Source organism: Ananas comosus, linkage group 16 (genome assembly GCF_001540865.1).
Source record: "Ananas comosus cultivar F153 linkage group 16, ASM154086v1, whole genome shotgun sequence".
Classification (NCBI taxonomy): Eukaryota; Viridiplantae; Streptophyta; class Magnoliopsida; order Poales; family Bromeliaceae; genus Ananas; species Ananas comosus.
The window spans coordinates 4,020,804-4,044,428 of record NC_033636.1 but is presented as its reverse complement, the minus strand read 5'-3'; the positions used below and the strand labels follow the sequence as shown (position 1 = coordinate 4,044,428).

Genomic DNA, 23,625 nt, shown 5'->3' with positions numbered 1-23,625 from the left:
TCCCGAATTTAGGGGCACATGGAGCTCCCCTACCCAATCGGGATGGAAAAGTAAGTTGAGGGCGGACCCAAGGGTCTCGCCATAGATTGGGTGAATGAAAAACAAGTACCGTCATTGAACATTATTATTCGAACATGGATCGAACTTGTTAGTATGGTAGTAAACCTTACTATATGATGCATGCATTCATTATACATGATTATGGGCATAGTAGCATAGATTTTCTTTATGCCTTTACAGCTTTGAGATATCTATCTATATATCTATCTTGTTGCTACTTGTGCCCACTTGGACCTAGTGGGGAGATCGGCGGAGTCGGCGGCCGAGCCTACTGGGAACTATGGAAGATAGTTCTCACCCCACTCTATTTCCAGTGGTAGGTACAGGGTTGCCGAGAGAGGACCGTGGCAAGGGCATCGCGCCAGATCAGTGAGACCGTGGTAGTATAGTAGCTTTCCTTTTTGCATTAGCACACCTATGTATTGAGAGAGATTCATGTTGGTGAGGACTTGGAGAGCTATGTATTTTGAATGATCAAATGTAAATGTAAAAGAAACCAACTATTGTGATAGCTAATAAAGTACTCTCTTTATTTCACTTGTTCTACTTGTGGATTACTTGCTCTTGTTGTTGTTGGCACTGTTTGTGCCTGCTGAATGTGTATGTCTAGAATTTGAATTTCTTGGGTAAATTCTTGTACACATTCCTGTTGTTGAGCCTTGGGCGGACAGGGGAGGTGCTGTCCGTTCGGCGGTCCGTCCGGCGCGCCCGAACCGTGCCATATAGGTAGTGGTTTCGAGGCGGGGCGTGACACTGTGGAAGTCAACACTACTCACAGCAATCCACTTCGGCGCTCAATTTCGTACAGAAATGAGCAATCCGTCGCTAGGCTAACTCCGGAGTGTCGGCTTGTGGGGCGCGACCCTCACATGCATGTGCGAATGAGCACAATGGCAAGCAAGCGTAATCCATAGCATAGGTATTGCAAGTTCATCATGCCTCTAACATAGAATCTCAACTCGACACAAGGTCGACACTGTAACACTAAGTCATAAGCCACTATCAACTACTTGTTGACGTAATTCTACGAATAGATAGTATGACTTAAACAAGTATATGCTTTACATCATATGGATGTTTCTAATGGGCTATACTCACACACTCACATAGAGTCCTCTTCCTACTCCCTATACATAAGGAAAGTGGTTTACTAAGGTCATACTCAATGACTCATTCTAGGTTCATACAACTCATGGCACATATTCTATAGTTCTACATAAACCTCCACTACTTGGAGTAAATAAGTAACATGCGAGTACTCAAGTATAACATCATGTTCATTTCTAGTTATTCAACTAGGTTATACTCAATAGTGTACATTCATGTTAAATCATAATGCCAAGTTCTGATCACTTAACTAGATCATGTCCAAAACACGAAGTTCATGCTAGTTTTATCAGTTGAAAATAATAACCAACTTGTCAACACAAGTATGTGAAACATTGTCTATGATACTCTTTACATGATTTCCATGTAAATGTATAAATAACCTCACTATACAAGATAGACTAAGAGTTCAAGCACCATGTCTACAACATGGAATTGCATGATTTAACCCCAGGTACATCATCATAATACATCATTCACTTTGTTGTCCAACTGAGCTAAATGTTACATTCATGGTTTTACAGTTACTCCCTCTTGAATGATGTCATGCTTAACTTGTTTACACAAGTTACTAAAATCGTGAACGCATGGTAATCGAGCAAATGATCTATGTGAAATAAGCAATTTAATAATTCTTTCTCTACTGCAAAGAGGTGCTATTATATCCGATATGATATGTACATTGATGCATGTCTCAGTTCCTTCAAATATACATATGTTCACATGATTATGCAATAACTCCAACTCATAATGTCAAAGGAGACAGAAAAAATTCACCCATTTCGGGAAGGTCAAACCCACCAAATCGTTGTCGACTTTCGTCGCTTCCGCAACCGAAGATGTTCGCTAGCCTTCAAGCACCCTAATAAATATACTAAATCAACTAAGAGCTTCACCCGGGCTTTTTATAAAAACCTTACATAAACACTTCATTTAGGTAGAATTTTACCTAGTATAGAATCCCGAACTTAAATTCCTCTTCAATTTAGGTTGAAGCACATCCAAACCAGCCTACAATAGTCACCAAATTCAGCCATAACAATTCACCCAAGCCTGCTGCGAGCCTGCTGCGAATATACATCACAAACCCCTTTTCAACTATTATTCACATCAAAACTATAAAGGAGTTAAATTGCTCACCTTACACAGCTTCAACTCAGGTTGAAGCACCCAAAAACTGAACTAAAAGGACCACCAAAACTAAGCCACACTGGTTCACAAACCTGCTGTGAACATACACCAAAAATAGCATCACTACTAACACTAACATAACTAGTATAGCCTCAACCCCAAGAGAGAAATCAGCTAACTCACCTTGTACATCTCCTACTCAGTTTCGACTGAGTTAGGATTGAAGAACCACAGCCAAAACACCTCTTCTACAGCTGCTACAAGCTTCCCCAACTCAGCTGGCAGCGAAAGCAAAAACTAAGCTCAATTCTACTACTAGAACATTAAATGTCACGCCCCGGGACCCAGCGGAAGCCCGCACGGCACGTGCACAGACCCGCCGTACGTCTATAACATACAAGGCGTCTATAAACAAGCGATAAATAAGCAGTAAAAGAAAATGTCTAGGGGTATCAGAGCAAAGTGCTACTAAAATCTACCACAAGAAAAAGAATATAAGACTGAAATCCACTAAGTAAAAGCATAAAGTAATACAATAAGAATCCCATAACAAGATCTAAACTGAATACAAGGGCCGTTTCTCTATACATGGTACCCAAAACTCTCTCTCGAAAAAACAAAAGAAGAGAGTAGACCACCTAGGAGCAAAAGCAAGCTCCGCCGCTCACTAGCTACGCGACTCCCTTGCCGCGATCCCGTGCCTCTACCGATGCCGAAGGCTCTGAAAAGGAACATAGAAATAGGGGTATGAGAACTATTAAATAATAGTTCCCAGTGGGCAATTACTGACTTCAGTGAAGTGCGCCACTAGGCCCAAAGCTACAAAAAGGGGTCAGTGTATAAGTATAAGCAAAAGCAGTATGAACAACTAGGAAATAAAAATGAATACTACTCAACCATGATGTCTCTACTTAGCATGATTTGCATAAGTAAGAAAGCAACTATTATAAATATGTGCACAAGAGTATCGCACATGTAAATGCATAAGTATGCAACTAACCTAATGTCCACAATGTAAATAGTAAAGATGTCATTGTTTACTATTCTAGTCAATGCCCACTTGTCACTTTAACTGTTTAAAGTTTAACTCTGATAAGACCCACCCGAAGGCTGTCTTGCATAAGACCCACCCGAAGGCTGTCTGGCTTTACCGTGCCTAATGGCCCCGTGGTAGTCAACATCCCCACCCTAAAAATGAGCCTTTCCCACGGCAATCCACTTCGGCGCCCAATCCCGCACGGCGAACGTATCGCGATGGCCAACTCCGGAGTGCTGGCTTGTAGGGAGCGACCCTCACAAGCATGTGCGAATGAGCACAATGGCAAGCATGCGTATCAGTATGTCTCAAGTACTAAGTCCTCATGTCTAAACATGGAATATAAGTCAACTGTGTCGACGGCCTATCACTATGTCATCATGTCTCCAACATAGAAAATAGTATATGTCCGATGGCCTATCACTATGTCATCATGTCTCTATATTGTAGTTTCATAGTTTACTAGTTTCAAGTGCCCCTTTATGACACTATTGTTCAATAAGTCCAAGCATGGTAACTATGTTCCCGAATGCATAATATGAGTCATTTTAAACATAGAAGACAAGTTTTTCACTCGCTAATGCGATTACTTTTCACATGCATGTAGCATATCCATAAGGCTCTACTATATAGAGTGAAAATTTCATCATACATAATGCATGTATTTTAAGTGCTCTAAAATTCACATAATTCATATTTAGTATGGATTTGCATTCAAAAATACTTTACGACAAGTATAGAAAACATAGGGGCCATTTTGCCCCGTGTTCATGAATTCAAACCCACCGATGATACCGAAACCCTTCGTATGCTCCGACGAAGGTGTCCACTAGCCTCCTAGCACCCTAAAGATGTAGGAATAAGGGTTAAATGAACCTTACGATCAACCCTAAACTCAATCAACAAGCAACCTAGGCTAAGGTGGAGAAGACTCACCTCAAATGACGAAATCCTCTCTCAAGCTCCAAATGGGGGCAAGAACCCTTCCAATCCACCCTAGAGGAAGGTTCTAAGTCAATCAGTTGAGTCTCAAAGCCCTTAAATTGAAAATCCCCAAATCTAACCATAAAATCCAAATCCAGGGTTTCATATGGTAAAACCTACCAAAACAAGGTTCAAAGGTTAGAATCAAGATAGTAACCTCTCTAGATGCCTGAAAGCAAGCTCCAAATCTTCTAGGGTTGAAGATTGATCCACTAACAAGCTCCAACCATAAGCCCCAAGCCTCCAAAAGTGAGAAATGAGGGAGAGGGAGATGCTCCAAAGCCTCCAAGCTTGCTCTCCTTCTCCTCTTCTTCTTCTTCTTCTTCTTCTCTCTCTAGAGGATGTGAGTGGGTGAGAAATATGAGAAAGAGAGAGGAGGAGTGGCTCTAAAGCCCCCTCATGCACAAAATCCACCTAGGTCCCCCAACATTTCAATCCTTGCATCAGCCCGGACTGGGCAATTTTGCCCAGGGGGGACCGGTCTCTCCCCGCATGGGACCGGTCTCTCAGGTCGAACCCGAAAATCCAACGTTCGGGAACCGGTCTCTCCCCGCGTGGGACTGGTCTCTACCCGCGAAAAAGCGCTCGGGGACCGATCTCACCCACCAGGTACCGGTTGCCTCGCCGGCTGTTGCAACACTGTTCTGAGGGGACCGGTCTCTCCTATCAAGGACCGGTCCGCGAGAGTGAAAACTCTCAGCACAAAGTCAAAACCTCAGGAATCGAACTTTTAGGTCGGAGTACCATCTACGACCTTCCACCAAGTATGGAAGAGTTTGGAGTCCACATCAAACACTCGAACCTCGCAATTTGCACAGGTCTAGTGTGCTACATTAAACTAGTAGAGATTGAGCAACATACCTCTCCAAAGCTACAACTCTGGTATTCCCTGAGTTAGGGCTGATGAAACACAGCTAAAACTCCAGCTCCCATGTTCCAAGAATTATTACTCAAGTCTCCGAACCAGCTAACACAAAGGAGTGAAGAAGTTAAGCTCAAATCCACCAACCTCACTTCAAACTAGAAAAACCTAGAGAAAGAAAGAGAGGAAAGGGTTCAAACCCTGTTTCTCTAAGCTCAGAAAGGATAGGGATCAGCTGAGGTCGAGCTGGGCTGATAAGGATAAGCTTCAGAAGTGAAATGACCAAAATAGCCTGTAATCCACGCAGCTGCAATGCTGGATACCGGTACTCGGGCATGCTGGTACCGGTACTCAGTGCAAAATCCAGAAATTGCATTTTGCAATGCACTTTTGCACTACCGGCCTCTTGCTCACTCCAACAACTTGCCAAAAAGCTCTCGACACCCCTCAAAATATATAGAATAGTTTCAATTACTATTCTAACACTTGAATTTCGCAGTTTACTAAAGTTCAGTGTACTATATTGATACTCCAACTCGCATCAACTCATTATTTATCTAAATGAATTGATTGTTGTGATTTGTCGCTTCGTGTATATGAGGGAGCCTTATACACATGGCGGATCTAGCCACGTTACCAATGGTATTTCCGCTCGAGCACGGGGCATGACAACTATGTCAAATCTCCACCAGACTAATCATGGTACATCTCTCTGTGTTAGCCTGTCCTGGATTGGTTGAGGAAATACTAGAAGCAAAGATCTCAACCCAAGACCACAATGGTTCATTACATGGACAATTTCTTTGACGTTTTAAGTAAACGTCTTGTAAATACATATTTACATATATGTAGATTTATTTAAAACATGTCCATTTGTTTTGTAAATAGTAATAAGCCCAGACTTGTCATAGGTCAAAACACATACAAATCAAAACTAAATTGATGAGTACTTCTCATTCTGCCCATGTTAACGAAATATAGCTAATTGTTTTCTAAATATGCCCGTCCGGCCGAATCATAAGAGTGACCATAGATACTTAAATCAGAGTAGCGGGCACCATCCAATTGCTCTCTATCACAGAGAAACAGGTCTTTAGGGCACATAAATAACCTAAGAGACCTGCTAAAATATTGCATAACGACGATTCTAGGATGATCACATAATTATAGGTAGTGAGGTTCTGAAAGACGTGCAATACATTGTATGTACGGTAGATGCTCTACAAGCCCTTACATGATTACAGTCAGATAAAACACACCATATCAAGTATGCACCATAGGTGCTCCACGAATCCTTAAATGATTATAGTCAAATAAAACATACCACATGGTTAAAGTGCAACACGTACTATCCCCTATGAGCCAAATGAGTGCTATTACCCATGTCAATCCTTAATTCATTATGAGAACCTCATTTTGATAAGGTCGAAATTGATTTACCAGAAGCCTAATTCGAGATGTCTAATACTGGAGGCATTGATCTTATTCGGTCTGTCATGCCTCGGGACCGTACCAATTTGGCTGGTTCGGACACGTCGAACAGACGCCGAGCGGACAGCACCTCCACTATCAGCCCAAGGCTCAACACAAGTACAAATCAAGTAGTAGAGATATTGCACATGCGGAAACATACATAATTGGCTTGCACGAGGGCAAGCAATAGCCAAAGTGAAAGTACTAAACTAAATATCCATACAAGTAAAATGATTAACTTTTAACCACATACATGCATTCAACTTGTAGATTTCTTTTACATTCTTTGCATCATTTCTTTTTACATCACATATTTCCCAAAATAGAACTTTTTTACATTCTAACATCATTTAAACATCTTTAATACAACTATAATCATCAAGTACAAAAGATGATACATAAAGAGTATGCAACTAAACCAAAATGTGAAACGAACTCGGGTGGTCTCTAACTATGGCACGATACCTTTACCGCGATCGTCGGCTGGCTCACTTGGTCCCAGCTCTGTGGAGAAAGAGGGGTGAGAACTACAACAAAGTTCCCAGTGGGTTCGGCCGCCGACCTCGCCAACTTTCCCACTAGGTCTAAATCAGGCATAATAGAAGAATAGATAGATAGTAACCAACTAAATAAATGCAGCTAATATGCCTGAGCAATATAATCAATGCTATGCTCAAATAGAATGCTTATGATGAATGCAAGATTCCATTTTTATTACTCAATCTCATGGCTAACCCGTCGGGCCCTTAGCTTCCTCCCGCCGGATTCCATAACTCACCAACTCAAATCAAACACTGAAGTCTGATGTTATCAAGGTATGTTGAGGGGCAACGGTGAAGACGAGCAGCGGGCTGATTCGCGTGTAGGGCTCCAAGAGGAGGGGCGTTTGGAGTCTAACCCCTAAGTTCCAAGGAGGATGGACATATGACCTTGAATCCCAGAAGGGGAGTTTTAGTCGGAGGACTATTTCCTGAGAAGGAGTTATAAGGTTGGCTACTGGACTCGAGGAACTTTGGTTAAGTCAGGGCGAAGTGGGCGTTGAGGCTGAGTAGCTCCGATGGAGAGAACCAAGTTATAGAGGAGTGTCAGTAAAACCTTGCAATCCGAGGGATTAGCAGTATTGAATTCCGGTTCCGTGAAGGAGTTAGTGTGGTGCGAGGGAGGTACCAAGGCTGAGGAGCTCTAACTCAAGGAAGGACAGAATATGTGTATGAGGTGTTCGGTTGAGGAGGACCGATTGACTTTATAGTAGCATTGTTGAGCAGAAGAACTCGATGGCAGGTCAGTGTGGCATGAGATGCCAAGGCCGTGGGTGGCTCTGGTCTGGGAGAGTGGTACTGCTAGCAACAGAGTTTGAAGTGGTGGAGCATCGACGAGGACGTCGATGGTTCAAATGGGAGAGCCTGTCACAGGTCGATCGCTGGGACTCAACCATGACACCTTTGGGGGCCACATTTGGTAGGCACTTGGGTTGACGAAGTTATGGAGTTGCAGAGTTGAAGCGTTCCGTAAGGTTAGAGCTGCTGTCAAGTCTACGGAGATAATTCCCTAGCAATGGCCTATTCCATGGCAAGGATTTTGGTACCGCATGCAGGGTTTCAAAACGTACCCCTTGGTGGGCACCTTTGTACCCCCGGGGTGCCAAAGGGGTGGATGCCTCGTTGGGTATATAGAGGAAGGGTGGACACTTCTTTAGTGGCCCCGACTCCCCCGTCGACCCATAGGACATGGGTCGTCCCTTGGCTAGCGGAGTGGCCAAGCCTAGCATTCCGTGTGACTGGGTATTGGACGGTTGAAGGGACATGGGCCTAGGGTAATGTCGGAGACACGAGAGGTCGACGACATTACGGAGCGGGGAATACCGGGAGGCTTTCCTCCTAGGATCGCTTGCGCTACCTTATGCCGGCTTGGATCTCTGTAGTAGAGCGTACGAGCGGATGAGGGATAGTCTAGCGACGGATGGTCCTTCGTAAAGGACAAGGCTCGCAAAGACAAGTGTGCCGAGCGGGGATTCGTGGGGTGGGACGCCCGCGATGGCCTAAAAAGGCGAGACTCAATAGGAGCGCTAAAGGGAGGCACGCTGAGGGAGAATTCATATAATGGGAGGTCTACGAGACTCGAGGGGCGGAACCCAATTGGGCAAGTGGTATCGGTATCCGTATAGTAAACCTTGATAGACTGGACCAATGGTGTGATAGGCCAGGCATGGTCGAGCCAAAGACGGGGCCAGTGGCTAGCGATGCGGAGTAAAGCCGGTTCGTTTGTATGGGGCCTTATGAGGTGAACCTATGGGAGTCAAGGGCGCGGAGCGCCACGGCAAAGTGAGGGTCGAGTGGACGGTCGAGAAACACGGTGTGGACTTGTTGGTTTCCTTGCTAGGAGCGTTGGGACACGAGAGCCGTACGGGTTGGATGCGAAGCACGGAAGTGCAAAGCATGGGCGTGCGGGGTGTCACGCTAAGTCGTTGGCATTGGGAGACAGGTGAGCTTGTGGTGCACACTTGGGTGGCTTTTCAGATGTATGCCGTTGGACCAAGCGAACAGGCCACGTATACGGTATGGCCACGGACGTTGTCAGGCGCATGAGGCACGTTGGTGACAGATATGTTTATGAGTGCCCTTCGTGGCATGCGATGTTGCGAAGCCCGGACCTTGACGCTTGAGGCGTGCGGATTAAGTCGCGGGAGTGAAACGCATGGGAGGCGAGACGCTTGGCTATACTCATATGGGACAAGTTGGGGGAGAACTTGTAATGTCCTTGGAGCTAGTGATGAAGGCAGCAAGGCATTCGGTTATGAAGCACTCTCGAGGAGAGATCAGTTGGCAAGACGGGATGCACCAAGCTTGGTGGCCAACCTTGGTATTGGGGTTGCTCTTTGAGAACTCGAGGAGTCCGATGAGGGGTTCGATTACAGGCGAAATGTAGGGCTATAAGTTTCGCAGAGGAGCAAGCTTGGCAAAATGCTTGGATTGGTATTCCGCTGTTAAGTCTTGGAGACTTGTCCGTGTTAAGGGCTTGAAAAGGCTGGCTCCGGTGTGCGACACTTGAGCGCCGCGCGGGGATTTTCTAGGTGAAAAGGCTAACCCCGTGACAATAGTTCTCACCCCACTTTGTTGCAGGGCCGAGTACGAGCGCGCCGGTCGAGGATCGTGGTAAGGGCTTAGTGCCCTAGGGTTAGTAGATGCTTCCTATTTGCATTAGAGCTACCTATGTACATGAGTGTAGATGATGTATAGGTGGTGAGGTATTTTGGAAGATTGTGAACTTTATGTTTATGTTTTGGAAGAATGTAAAGTTAATCTAATGTATTAAACAATTGAATGGATGTAATAGTTAGAAATCTCTCTTTTGTTCACTTGTTTCTCCTCGTGACGCTTGCTCTTATTTGTTAGCACTGGTTGTGCTTTCGTTGTTGTGGTGGATTGTGTATGTATTTCAAGTTGTTTTTCTGGGCACTTGTTATACACAATCTTGATGCTTAGCCTTGGGCGGATAGGGGAGGTGCTGTCCGTCCCGCGTCTGTTTGACGCGCCCGAACCGGACCAAATGGGTAGCGGTCTCGGGGCGTGACAATTATAGTTGTATGAATGATGTACTAAAGATATTTAATTGATGTTAGAATATAAAGAGCTTTATTTTGGGAATATGTAATGTAAAAGAGAAGAAATAATAATAAAGAAAAGAATGCAAATGTAAAAGTTTAATGCATGTATGTGATTTAAAGTTAATTATATTACTTGTATGTTGATTAGATAGTACTTTCACTTTAGCTATTGCTTGCCCTCGTACAAGCCAAGTATATTTAGGTTCCCGCTGTGCATTTTATATACTTGCTCTGTACTTGTTGTTGAGTCTTGGGCGGACAGGGAAGGTGCTGTCTGTTCGGCGTCTGATCGACGTATCCGAACCGACCAAATAGGCCGGGCTCAGGGCGTGACATAAGTATTATATATATTAAATTGTTTTTTCATATATTATATAATTCTTTTAAATTTGTTTTGAAATTTATAGTATTATTAATTAAAATTATAAGGAAACTGCTAGTATAATATATTACATTACATATATACTAAATTGTTACATAAAATAAATTATTATAAAAATAAATTAAATATATTGATATATATAAATTAAACTGTTACTTAAAATATTATATAATAAATTGTCGCATAAAATTATTTTATATAAAATATACTGATATAAATTAATTATTTTATTTTCTTTAAAAATATTTATATATTGTTTTACAAGTACTTTTTATCCAAACTCTACTAAGGATATCCTCGAGAATACCCCTCAAATTAAGAATTCAAAAATATGGATGCCGATATGGTTTTGTCAAAAATCCAATCACTTTAGACCGTTTTTACCCCGATGAGGGCGCCAACCACTAGAACTTAATTAGCCCCGTTAATTTGTAACTGGCTTTTATTAGAGATCACGTAACATAACTTTTTCTTTTTTTTTTGAGAGAGATAGGTAGCACGCTATCTACTTCGTTTATTTCATTTAGAAATAAACTTAGGTGAATCAACTAGAATTCGAATTTGGGTCTCGGATACCAATTATCTGATCTGCCAAAATGGATTAGCTTAATTAATAACTTGTAAAACAAAATTGCTCTAGTCATCAGAAATAACCTTCCTCAGCCACTCGGGGATTATCTCTGCTGGGCTGCTTCTATAAATGACACAACATAGGTTTTTTCTTTTTTTTTTTTTTTTTTAAAAAAAGAGAAGAAAACATAATAAAAATTAACAAAAAAGAAAAGGAGAAAAAAGGTCTTATAATTAAATTGTTGCTTGAGGGGAATTAAGTAACCAACCGAACCAAACAGAACCGACCAAACTTCCAACCTTGAACCCCCCCAACCCACATTTTTTTTCAAATTGAGATATCATTTTCTCACTCGAGATCGCTTGGTTGACCTCCTCACATCTCCTCAACAAGTTCCCTTTTTTATGATCTCTTCAGAGTGTTGCGATCCAATTGGTTTTTTTTTTTTTTTTCAGCAATCATGGTGTCTACTTCACCTAGTGGGTAAGCTATGATATCATCATATATATGGACTCCGTGATCTCATAAGCTAGCCTATGTATTAATTTGATTAATTAATTATCGCCACAAAAGTACGTTATCCTTAAGCAACAGATGTACGTGTTATCAAAAGCACGTTATCAGCGACCGTCTCCAAAGCAAGTGGCAAAGAGCTTGATGGTTGATATCGAAGGTCCTAAGTTCGAATTCTAGTTGATTCACATTTTTAGCTAAGTTTATTTTTAAATGAAATAAATGAAGCGGATAACGTGCTATTTATCTCTCAAAAAAAAAGAAAAGAAAAAAAAGATGTGCTATCAAATAAGCAATGCTATTGATTCACCTTGTACATATATCTTACACCCCTTCTATCTCAAGACCGTTAATATTTTACTTATCACGTCAATTTTTTTATTTTTTTTAAAAACTATTTGAATTTTTGCTAATCCTAAATTTGGGAGTGTACAAGAAGTATTTTCCCCCCCAAACTATCGGTCGTTTTGAAATTAGCCCACCCCTCAATATTTTAGAAATTTGTATGCGAACTATCCCGTATCTAATAATTAATACGAGGTATTGTTTATATACAGCAAATAATAATGGGCTTGAAACATCACCTTTAATTCATTGGCACCCTTGTAACTTTTAATCTCTCTCTCTTTTTCTTTTTTTTTTTTTTTGAGTTATCCTAGTCAAGTAAAAATTTTATTAAATTAGTGGCTCTAACAATTAATTAGTCCTTAATTAATTATGCCGGCTTTATTTTGCCACAAAATGATAAAAAAAAAAACTAATAAATTTGATACAGTAATAAAAAAAATTAATAAAACTTTTACTTTATTTGACTAATTAAGAGTATTCAATTCCAGAAGTGGAAGAGTCCAAGATACGTCTGTCTACAATTAAAGCAAATAAATAAAGTTGTGAGATCATTCAAACTTGACCCAAACCATCTTTCCCTTAAATTGATTATTATTTCAATATATAGGCTTCGATACAGTACGTAGTAATTAACCATATATATATATATATACTGAAAGAGCACTAGCCTACAATAGAAAGAAAAGTAGTTAAACTACCAAGTCCTACTTAAGCATCTCCAAAAGAATCGACAGTTGAACTAACAAGTCTAAAGGATCTCCACAAAAGAATCGATCAATTGTTGACATTCAAGAGGGTGCGCATTAATTTATTTTTGGTAAAATCATGCACAACTTACTTAATTAAACTGTAGACTATTTTTAAATTAGCTATTTAACCTTTCAAAATTTTAATTTTATTATCCAATCTTTCAATTTATTTTATTTGAATAGTCAATAGCATTTTGACCTTAAAATTTAAGTTAATTACATTAATAAATTTACGATTATAAGAATTGTATATATGAAATATACTAAGTAAACCTATAAAGATAAGTAATGCATTCAAATTTTAAAAATAAAGTGCCATTAGTTGACTAAAATCAAACAAATTTGAAAGTTTGAATGATAAAATTAAAATTTTGAAAGGTTTGATAGCCAAACCAAAATGATCATAGTTTAGATAAGTTATGTACTTTTTTTTCTTTACTTCTTTTGTAGGAATTGATTAACTCCTTAATTAAAAACTATGGACACTTGGAAAGAAATTTAAAGAAACCCACCAAAGGAGTGAGAAACATTATCTTTTTTTTTCTTTTTTCTTTTTTTGAGCGATAGGTAGCACGTTACCCGCTTCGTTTATTTCATTTAGCAATAAACTTAGTTAGAAATGTGAATCCACTCGGATTCGAATTTGGAACCTCGGATATTAACCATCAAACCCTTTGCCACTTGCTAGAAAACATTATCAATTAAGCAAAAAGATGGTGAGATGTCTTTCTTATCCTATTTGTTATGACCACAATTGCATATAGTAAAAGTATTATCTTTTTTACTATAGAAAATCTAAAAATTTTAAAAGTGCTTTCGATTTTTTTCTTCTTTTCTACTATGAAATTTCATTTGTAACCATCACAAAAGAAGCATGTCGCTATATGTTTCCCTGATGACAATTGCACTGCATGCTTCTCTAGTGGTGGTTGTAATCTCAATTTAAAAGCATTCAGAAAAAAAAAAAAAAGAAAAGATTGTAAGCACTTTTAAATATCTTGAATCTTCTGCAATATAAAAATGATACTTTTAGTTATTGTTGAGCCAATTAGACGCGGACACGTGGTACACCAATATTCCATCTAAAGGTAATGATCTTGACGTGCACTGGGAGCATTAGAGGGATTTTTAAGCAAAACTGCCGCGCAAATCAAGGGAAGCTACAGCAACCGCGAGCGGTTGCAAGCGGTTCCGATCGGCTGAAAGTGGTCCGAAGAATCAAGAATAGTGGCCGATCGTGGAAAGGCAATAACTGATCAACAGGGGCGATCTATAAATAGGCCAATAACGCCCTTAAAAAAGGTCTTTTCCCCGTGAGCATAAGGCCACTTTTATTTCTCTTCGTATTTTCCTCGCATTTCTTAGGAGTAGCCTACTTGTAACTTTTACTTTCCCTCATTTACTGCTTTCCTTAGGAGTATTTCTTAAGTAGACCAACCGAATCTGTATGCCCTCAGGCACACTCGACTTCTGTACTGTTCTCCCAAGTTATATTCAATATAAGAAAAAGCATTCGGCTCTTTAAGCCGAACAACTGGTGTGTGTTTCTTCTATTCGGCTCATCTACCGAGTCAAATCTGTGGCTAGTTCATACATTCGGCTCATTCTAGCTGAATCGAATCTTTAATAGAGTTTTCGAACTCGGCTGATCTGATCCCTCGTCAGCCGAATCGCTTGATCCGGTCAAAGGGCGCAAACTTCGAGGGTCACTATTCGTAGCCGTTCCGCATCCTAACGCGCTTCCCGAGAAAGATCTTTGACGGGGTCAAGGATCAGGGAATTCGGCTCCCAACTGTTATCACATTATCAAACTAGGTCTATGTAGGTATGAACCTTAAGCTATAACTAATTGTCTCATAAAAGAGACCTTGATTAAGCTGGGAATTAGAACCTCCTAATCAAAGGAGCTTAGTTAATGTACTATAGGGTCTATATTGTATTGAGGTAGCGCTGCGTTAGAAACATTATTCGGTTAAAAGAAGTTGGGCTAAAAACGTGTCTATATATATATATATATATATATATATATATAGAGTAAGGCTAGTATATTCTTATAAGTATTTGACCCTTCGTACTCATAAGTTGTTTTCCATGTTAGAGCTTCCAAATGAACGATCCACTCTGTTAAATATGATCTAGAGTATTTAAAACTTTTAGAAAATAAATTTTGTAATTTTTCGAAATCATAATAAAGTTCATCAAGCGGGCGAAAAATAAACGGTCAAAATCGAACGACATCCTAAAAATGGATGATCGGATCCTTTGATTTAAGATCGGAGTTATTGATCTTTATCTAGGCAGTGAATAGAATTTTTTATCAAAAATTCAACCTATTCCGATTCTTTTACACCGTTAAACTAGCAAGTATCCCATACCGGCCATTAAAAATTGTCAATTTGGTGAGCTTTTGATCGTAAGGTAAATGATGTTGAAAAATTATGAAATTTGATATCTAGTAGTTTTAAATGCTCTAGAAAATATTTAACGGTATGGATCGTTGATTCGGAAGCTCTATCATCGAAAACGACTTATGAGTACGAAGGCGATCGTACTCATAATAGTATAGTAGCCGGACTAAATTTTTGTTAGAAAATTCTTTAAACTATTTAAAATAAGATCTAGACTCTATATCTCAAATAGAAAAATTGTATCATCACTTTTTGAAGGATATTCATTTCCGGCCATTCATTTTTCTGTTCACTTGATGGACAAGAGAACAATATCGAAAATGTGTGAAATTTGATTTCCAGATAGTTTAAATAGTTTAGATCATGTTTAACGGTGTCGATCATCAATTTGGAAGCCCTATCATTGAAAATAAATCGGTAGTAAATCGTGCCGTTTGCTACCGATTGTATTNTTAATAAAGTAATTAGTAAAAGTAGGTAATCTAGTATGATAAATTGGTTGACGGATGAGTTGGGATCCCCTGGTGATAATAAAATTCACCCTTGGTGGTAGTAGGATTGGTGTGTAGGGTAGTTAGTTGCCAATTTTTAAATACTCATGTTCGATCCCCTCAGATATGAGTATTCTCATATCAACGGGATCGGATATATATATATATATCTCTCTCTCTCTCTCTCTCTCTCTCTCTCTCTCTCTCTCTCTCTCTCTCTCTCTCTCTCTCTCTCTCTCTCTCTCTCTCTCTCTCTCTCTCTCTCTCTCTCTCTCTCTCTCTCTCTCTCGCGCGATCCGAGGATACGAAAGCTTTCATGCCCTCGGAGGTATGAACATTCAACAAAAGTTATTACCCTGTAGGCTAAACCGCTAGCCAAGGCAATCTGTACTAGATGCGACAACCTTGATGGATCTTTGGTTTAAAGTATTAAAAAACTAAAGCAAACAGATCATTTGCTCATCGGAGTTTTACTTGCCAACTTTTACTTTTAGAGTATTTTTTGTCACTATTTCCTGAGTTTAAAGTTTAACTTTCATAACCAGAATGATAACTACAATTCATCTTAAAAAATAATTTAAAAGTAGATTAAACCTATGAAGATGTGTCAACTTGAATTTTTGCACGATATAGCCGGTAATTTTATCAGTAAAAAATCTGTAAAACTAGCGAACTATTTATTACAGTTTTTTAATATTTTAAACCAAAGATTTATCAAGGTTATACCATCTAATATAAATTACCTCGGCTAGCAGCTTAGCCTAAAGGATAGTAGCTTTTGTTGAATGTTCGTGCCTCCAGAGGTATGAAAGCTTTCATATATATATATATATATATATATATCTCTCTCTCTCTCTCTCTCTCTCTCTCTCTTAAGGGCCGAAAACTTATATGAGTATAAGGGAGCCAATACTTATAAAAGTATAGTAGCCGGACTCTCTCTCTCTCTCTCTATATATATATATATTATTTTTATAATAAAACTATTGAAATCATCTCTCTTGATATATTTTTAATGCAATCTGCACAAACCTATTACCACTAAAGGGGATAAATGCAAAATTTTTCTAATATACTTTTTTACCATTCGTAGTGCATAATATATAACTATTTGACCCAACATAAAGAGCTTGAATATTGAGATGGGAACTAGCTAGAACAGAACAATCAATGGAGTTTAATTATTATATATACTCGAATTCAAAAGGCAATTAAAAACCATTGAATAGCGAGGTTTAGTATATATAGTTAGCCTAGGATGAATAGATTTAATAGTTAGCATAGGATGAATAGATGTAAGTAGTTTGGTTGGTAAATAAACAAGCAATGTTGGGGGGAATCTTTGATTCCCAAACACTAATTTGAGCTTGTCTTGGAATCATTTTTTAGAGTATTAATTCTCAGACCCATATTAATTAATTAGGGAGTTAAAATTAAGGACAAAATTATTAATTAGGGCACAGTAACTAGACTTCGAACTTGGGACATCGAGGATCAATCATCAGCCTTTTACCACTTGCGCTAGGGACGATCAATAAGATTTAATAATTTATCTGAATAAAAGTCAAAACTGGCATAATTCTTTTTGTCTCTTCTTATTTTTTTAATAGAATAATGTAATTATTTTTGTGATTGACAAACTTCTTATCCTTATCGATTAACCTACCATGCATCCCAATTAACAAGTTATAGAAGAACATCTCTTGAAAAAATATATAAAAGCAAAAGAAATACGGCTAATTTTAATACTTTGCTATTATAAACAACTGTTACAAATGCATGCATAAATTGCGAGCAATTTATCTTCGACGGAATATATTCTATCATATAGAGTTTGTATTTACAAAACTCAAACAACAAAACTAATTAATCAAGAGACGCTTAAGACTTTTTTGAATTAAGTAGAGATCACAGTGCAACCTGTGTAAGAGTTTTTTTTTTTTTTTTTTTTTTTTTTTTTTTTTTATAAGAAAGCTCTTTTTTCCTTTTGAGCGAAATATACAAGGACCGTTTTGCAATTTAGGTAGCGGTTTGCAACGAAGGGATAGGTACAGGGAGTGGAAAGAGTAACCCGGGAATGAATGATTTGGAGGGAAAGATTGTTGGAGGAGCAAGTTATCTTTGATACTTCAATTAATTAATTAATTCAGATTTGACCTTCGAGTCCTCCATAATCACGCCAATGCCTCACTGCATCTCTTTTGGTTTCTCCTTTCTTAACTCTCTCTCTCCCTCCGCTCTTTCCTCCTCCGAAACGCAACTCTCTCTCTTTATTTATCTCTCTCTCTCTCTCTCTCTCTCTCTCTCTCTTAAGATATCCAAATCCCACTTTCTAAGTCTCCTTTCTCTCCTACTCCCTCCTTTCTGTGTGGAGAAAGTGAAGAAGTGTGCCCTATTTGGAACCATATAGAAAAAAAAAAAAGAAACACTGTATCCTTTTACTGTTTTTAGCTGTTGTGGGGGGGGGGGGGATATAAGATATCCAAATCCCACTTTCTAAGTCTCCTTTCTCTCCTACTCCCTCCTTTCTGTGTGGAGAAAGTGAAGAAGTGCCCTATTTGGGAACCATATAGAAAAAAAAAAAAGAAAACACTGTATCCTTTACTGTTTTTAGCTGTTGTGGGGGGGGGGGGGGATACTTCCTTTCTTCAGGTGAGGAAATGATTATTATCTCCATGGTTTCCTTTGCTCTTAGTCATGTCATGATGGGTTCCTACTGCTTCTGGGTTTCTAATTAATTAATTAATTAATGTTCTCCTCTTCATTAATTTATGTTTTGCATCCTATGTGTGTGTGTGATCATCCATCCTAATGATAAAGGAAGAAGGACCTTTAATTTGAAATAGTTGCTAGTACCTTCTAGCCTCAAGCTGGTAATTGTTTTTTGAATGGTTAATCCATCCTTGTTTGGTTATTAATACCTGGAGCTTCCTTAATTAATTTCTCCTTCCACTCTTACATATATACCTGCCTGGCTTGTGGTTTCTCTCCATACAAAACATACCCTGCTTTGGTGGCTTATATATGGTTTTACATCCTTCCTACTAGCTCTTTATTATAGTAGTCTATGAATGAACAAGCTGTGGAATATATATATAGCATGTTCAAAAAAACAGAAAGAAAAAAAAAATGAGAATACAAACAGCTATATATATATATATAGTTATAATTAGAGTTATTACAATTGTTATGATATGATAAACACTTGCTTGTTCTGATCAGGTGATAACCAATAGGGGCTAGGATGGGGGATCATTTTGTGCTGCTGGTAGATCGCCTGATCACGGAGTCGACGCTCGAGGCGGCCATCGAGAGCAGAAACAAGGCCTTGGTTGGTTCCTCCGCACCCGCATCGACTCCTCAGTCCGAATCCACCGTTAACAAGGAGAAGAATGGTGGTGGTATTGGGGATGGAATTAGGCTCACCGGTAAATTGGCAGAGTGCCGAATTTGCCAGGAAGAGGACGACCAAGCCAACTTGGAGACCCCCTGCTCCTGCTGTGGCAGCTTGAAGGTGAATGAATAATAATCCCTTCTCCACTCTTATTAATTATATCCTGTTTAATCGTAATACAGTCGATTCCTTCGCTCAATTTATATATATGTTGCCATAGATCGAGAATCCTATGAGGTCCGAATCGTGATTTTGTTGAATTTAACTGTTCCGGACCGGATACTTAATTTTTCAGTTGATGTATCTGCTACAGCTGGTAACTTCCAGAGCTGTCAATTTTTTTCTTTTCTTTTTTTAAGAAAATATATATATATATATATATATATATATATATATATATATATATATATATATATATATATCTCCATTCAGATTATCAGAAATAGCTGCGTATTAAGACAGTTATTAAAAGTTGACGGTGTGTCGATTAGAAAAAAAAAAAAAAAAAAAAAAAAATTGATACTGATTGGTCACAGAAGCTTAAAACTGAAGATAACAGATTTTAGAAAATGATAGTTGATGGTGACTTTTCTTTTGGTCATCATCCATAGAGCATTTTTCGTTCCATGCTTGATTAAATTTCCTTAATCTTGAAAATATTGGGAGCAAACTTCTTGTTAGTCTTCTTATTAGCGTTCCAATCTTTTATGTCTGACACAAGGTTCTTAGTGTTGTATCTTTTTGTTTTCCACATGAGTTGTCTTCTTCCAAAGTGGAGTTAGTGCCATGATAAAAAATTTACTAAAGTTGTCCTCTTCAGTCTTACGCGTCGAGGCCCTTTGATGAAATGACAACTGTTCTTTCTCAGAGTAAAATCTTCGCGTTATACAATATTATATCCTAGAGATGGATGATAAATGCAAAATTAAGCGAAGGTTTCTTTTTGAAGGGTCGGTGATCAATTTATGTTTCTTTCAGATTTTGGCAGCTTCTTTTTCAAATTTGGGGAATCAATTCACTTATTTTAATGACAGCAGCCGCACTCGGCGAATCAAATATAATAATTTTTATCCGTTTGCAGTTCGCTCATCGTAAATGTGTTCAGAGGTGGTGTAATGAAATGGGTGGCACTACGTGCGAGATATGCCTCCAGGTAATAAATCAATTGTTCACCTTCAATTTTCTTTCTTTGAACCTTGTAAGATCATTAATTTGACTAATGCCTTTTTATTTTCACGCTCTTGGAGCAGCAATTTCAGCCTAATTATACTGCTCCTCCAAAGTTGCTCATTTATGGGAGGATTCCTTTGAATTTCAGGTATCTTCTATGGTGCAAATAGATAAAACCCCAGATGCCTTGCTAATCCTCATCAGCTAACTAATTTTAGTGATATTTCTTTCAGGGAAAATTTGCAGAGGCAACAAATCTACAACCTTAGGTATATTCCGTCAAATTCCACAGAGCGTGATGTTGTTGGATCCTCTACCGATGATTATTCAGCGTCAAATGCAAGAAGAAGCATCATGTATTGCCGTTCTGTTGCCGTAATGGTAACTAACTAATTCCATTACTATCTTTCTAGCTTGCCAATTAATATAATCTAAATCACCTCTCTAATCTAATAGTGTTCCATTTTTCAGTTCATGTTTTTTCTGGTTCTTCGTGATGCTCTTCCAATTATCTTCAGTGGAGCTGAACTCTATTCTCTAGCCCTTTTCTCGGTAACTTTGAATTATAACCCATTCTCGTCGAATTTACTAGTACGAGCTTCCACTTTGTATGAGGACTCTCACTTCACTCCTATTAAATAATTAGTTTGTGCTTCTGAGGACCGCTGGGCTTGTTTTACCACTCTATGTGATGTTGAGGGCCATTACCGCTTTTCATCGTCGGCAGTACCAACGGCAGGTAATTGGAAATAAAACTGCTTAATTAATTATTAAATCTTAACCTCAAATCATCAACCTAATAATGCATTTTTGTTTTTTAGGTAATAAATGAGCCAACTACCTCAGAAAACGAAGGACCTGACAGTTTGCAGCAGCCTTCGCAGCCATTGCCACCTCAACATCATATTATCCACGTGCAGTAGTGAGCTTCAGCACCGCAGCTGTGCTATCGTGAAAGGAACTCTCAGCAATCTCCCAATTATCCAAAAAAGTCGTGAATGAATTGAAGTCCCGAAGTCACAGATAGTATTTGCTTAGTGATAGTCACACTTTTTTAAGACATTTTATATATACACGTTAAACATATACGTATACCTTAGAGAAGCAATCCTCGAAAGAAGCCACTCTCTTCGTACTGATGAAGATGAAGTGTGCGGTGTGATGAGAACAAAAAGAATCAAGTGTGTATTTATTTCCCTCAGGTCGGAATGAAATTAAGTGTTCTGATTCAAATGTCTACGTGGAAAACAATTGTTATATAGCTTGATATGCCTTTATATTTTTCTATTTCTCAAAGTTTGGTTTCAGTAAATTAAGCTGAGTAAATTCCCTCTTTTCTGTTATGGAAAAAATTTAAGGGTGTTTTGAATCAAGTCAAAGAGTGTTATTGCCCTTTTTGCAGGCTCAAATGCTCATTATTCACTCATACATTATTCACTCATAAGGGATGACGAAATAATTGTGGTCGCACAAGAAATTAACTACATTGCGTCAGTGCTTGTGCATGGGTTTATTTCATAACAGTTGGTATGTTGCAGTAATAGACGAAGTTGTATTATCCTTTGCTATTGTTGGAAAATTTTTTTGATCTTTTATTACAATATTCTTTAATAATAATTCGAAAGTTTAATTTCAGTTTTAGAAAAGATCTGAAAAAAAAAAATAAATAATAAATACTGTAAAGAAAAGTATTAGAAAAGGTCTGTGGATCGAGGCGTGCAGAGTACTGTCCTAGAAGCAAAATTACCCCTCCATGTGCGAGGCTTTCCGGCAATTATTTCCAGCGATACAACGCCCACGTTTCACCCCGTCGGCACGCTTTCAAGGTGGCACAAGACCAACCCAACAAGCTTCAAATCCAACAAATAAAGCTCGGCGAAAATCAGCGCAAAAAATCAATGGCGACAAACTAGAAAAATGCGAGGTAGGGTTTAGGTATGCTCGGGTTCTTGTTGAACTCACGCAACTTCCTCCAATATATATAATCAAGACCAGAATCTTGCTTCAACGCATCAAATCCGTGTAAAACAAGATAAGCCTAAGATTATACGAATAAGGATTAGGATTAGGATTATGATAAAGATAAAACCGAAAAATAAAAATAAAATAAAATAAAACGGGTGTATGAACCACGCGCGCCGTCCGGCCCGGCCCGGCTCGGCTCGTGCTCGTGTTGTGCGTGCATGTGTTTAAACGAGAGCATAACTCTCATTTTCTCCTAAGCAACTAGCTTGAGAATAAAAGAATATATATATACCAACAACACCCTTTTAGTTTCTAATGTGAGACTAAACCTCACATGAAAACTTTAGTTGGGCTCTAAAGCATGGCCCATTGGGCTGCCCAAGAAGCCTAACAGGTTTTAAATCATAAAAATCCAATAAAATCCAACATTCCCCCACATAATTTAAAACATGAAATAAAGAAAACAAATAAACTGAAATTCAAAACAATTCAAAAGAATGCTGGATCTCTTATACCACGTATTCGGCAAAGGTACCTTTCGAGTTTAAACCTTCACTTAGTGCTTGTCAATGTACATCCGAGGGCACAATGGTGGATTATGCCTTGAACCAAGGTCGGTGAATCGAATTTTCACAAACATCACATGTCACGCCCCGCGACCGCTACCAATTTGGTTCGGCCCGGGCGCGTCGAACAGACGCCGGACGGACAGCACCTCCCCTGTCCGCCCAAGGCTAACAACAAGATTGTGTACAATAAGTTCCCAGGAAAATAACTTGAATACATACACAATCGATAATTACAACGAGAGCACAATCAGTGCACAACGACCAAGAGCAAGATACAAGTATAGAACATACAAGTAATGATAAAGAGAGAGCATCAATCTATTACATTCATTCAGCCTTTATAATACAATTGAACTTCCAAGACATAATAAAAAGCTTACATCTTCCAAAATAAACATTAGCTTACATTTATCTCNTGTTTTCGAGCATGTTTTCATCATCTTTTCATCCACGCTAATGCCGGATTTAGCTCACGGCCCAACATAGCCTTTCGGCTCCGTTTTAGCGCCTACGCACACCGAAACGCCCGAATGCTTCCGGGCCTCACCGAATTTCACCGGAACCTTTCAAATGGTCTTCCAACCAAATGTACACCGTAACTTCATGATTTTAGAAGTCCGATACCTTACATCACACATGGTACAACTTTTAGGTTCTAAGTAGGTGTCACACCCCGGATTACGCATTTTTCCGGACACGCCGGCAGACTCGCCGTATACAAAGGAATTTCTCCTGTATACGAAGCGATAGTTGTACTTGTAAACAGATTCAAGCTACAACTAGAAGTATAGAGCTGCTAAACTGAACT

At 38.9% G+C, this 23,625-nt stretch overlaps 2 protein-coding genes across 2 annotated transcripts in view; both read left to right on the top strand.

Moving 5' to 3' along the window:
- LOC109722596 (UPF0481 protein At3g47200-like) overlaps nucleotides 1-18,945 on the top strand; it is a 46,457-nt gene extending 27,512 nt beyond the window's left edge. Inside the window, exon 2 of the mRNA XM_020250692.1 lies at nucleotides 18,942-18,945. Within this exon, the coding sequence (XP_020106281.1) occupies nucleotides 18,942-18,945 (4 nt within the window). The remainder of the gene's footprint in view (nucleotides 1-18,941) is intronic.
- Nucleotides 18,353-21,570, top strand: LOC109721937. Its single transcript, XM_020249765.1, has 8 exons — nucleotides 18,353-18,371; nucleotides 18,942-19,233; nucleotides 20,195-20,266; nucleotides 20,364-20,431; nucleotides 20,517-20,664; nucleotides 20,755-20,835; nucleotides 20,930-21,022; nucleotides 21,105-21,570. Exons 2-8 carry the CDS (start codon nucleotides 18,964-18,966, stop codon nucleotides 21,204-21,206), a joined length of 834 nt encoding a protein of 277 aa, XP_020105354.1. The 5' UTR covers nucleotides 18,353-18,371; nucleotides 18,942-18,963; the 3' UTR covers nucleotides 21,207-21,570.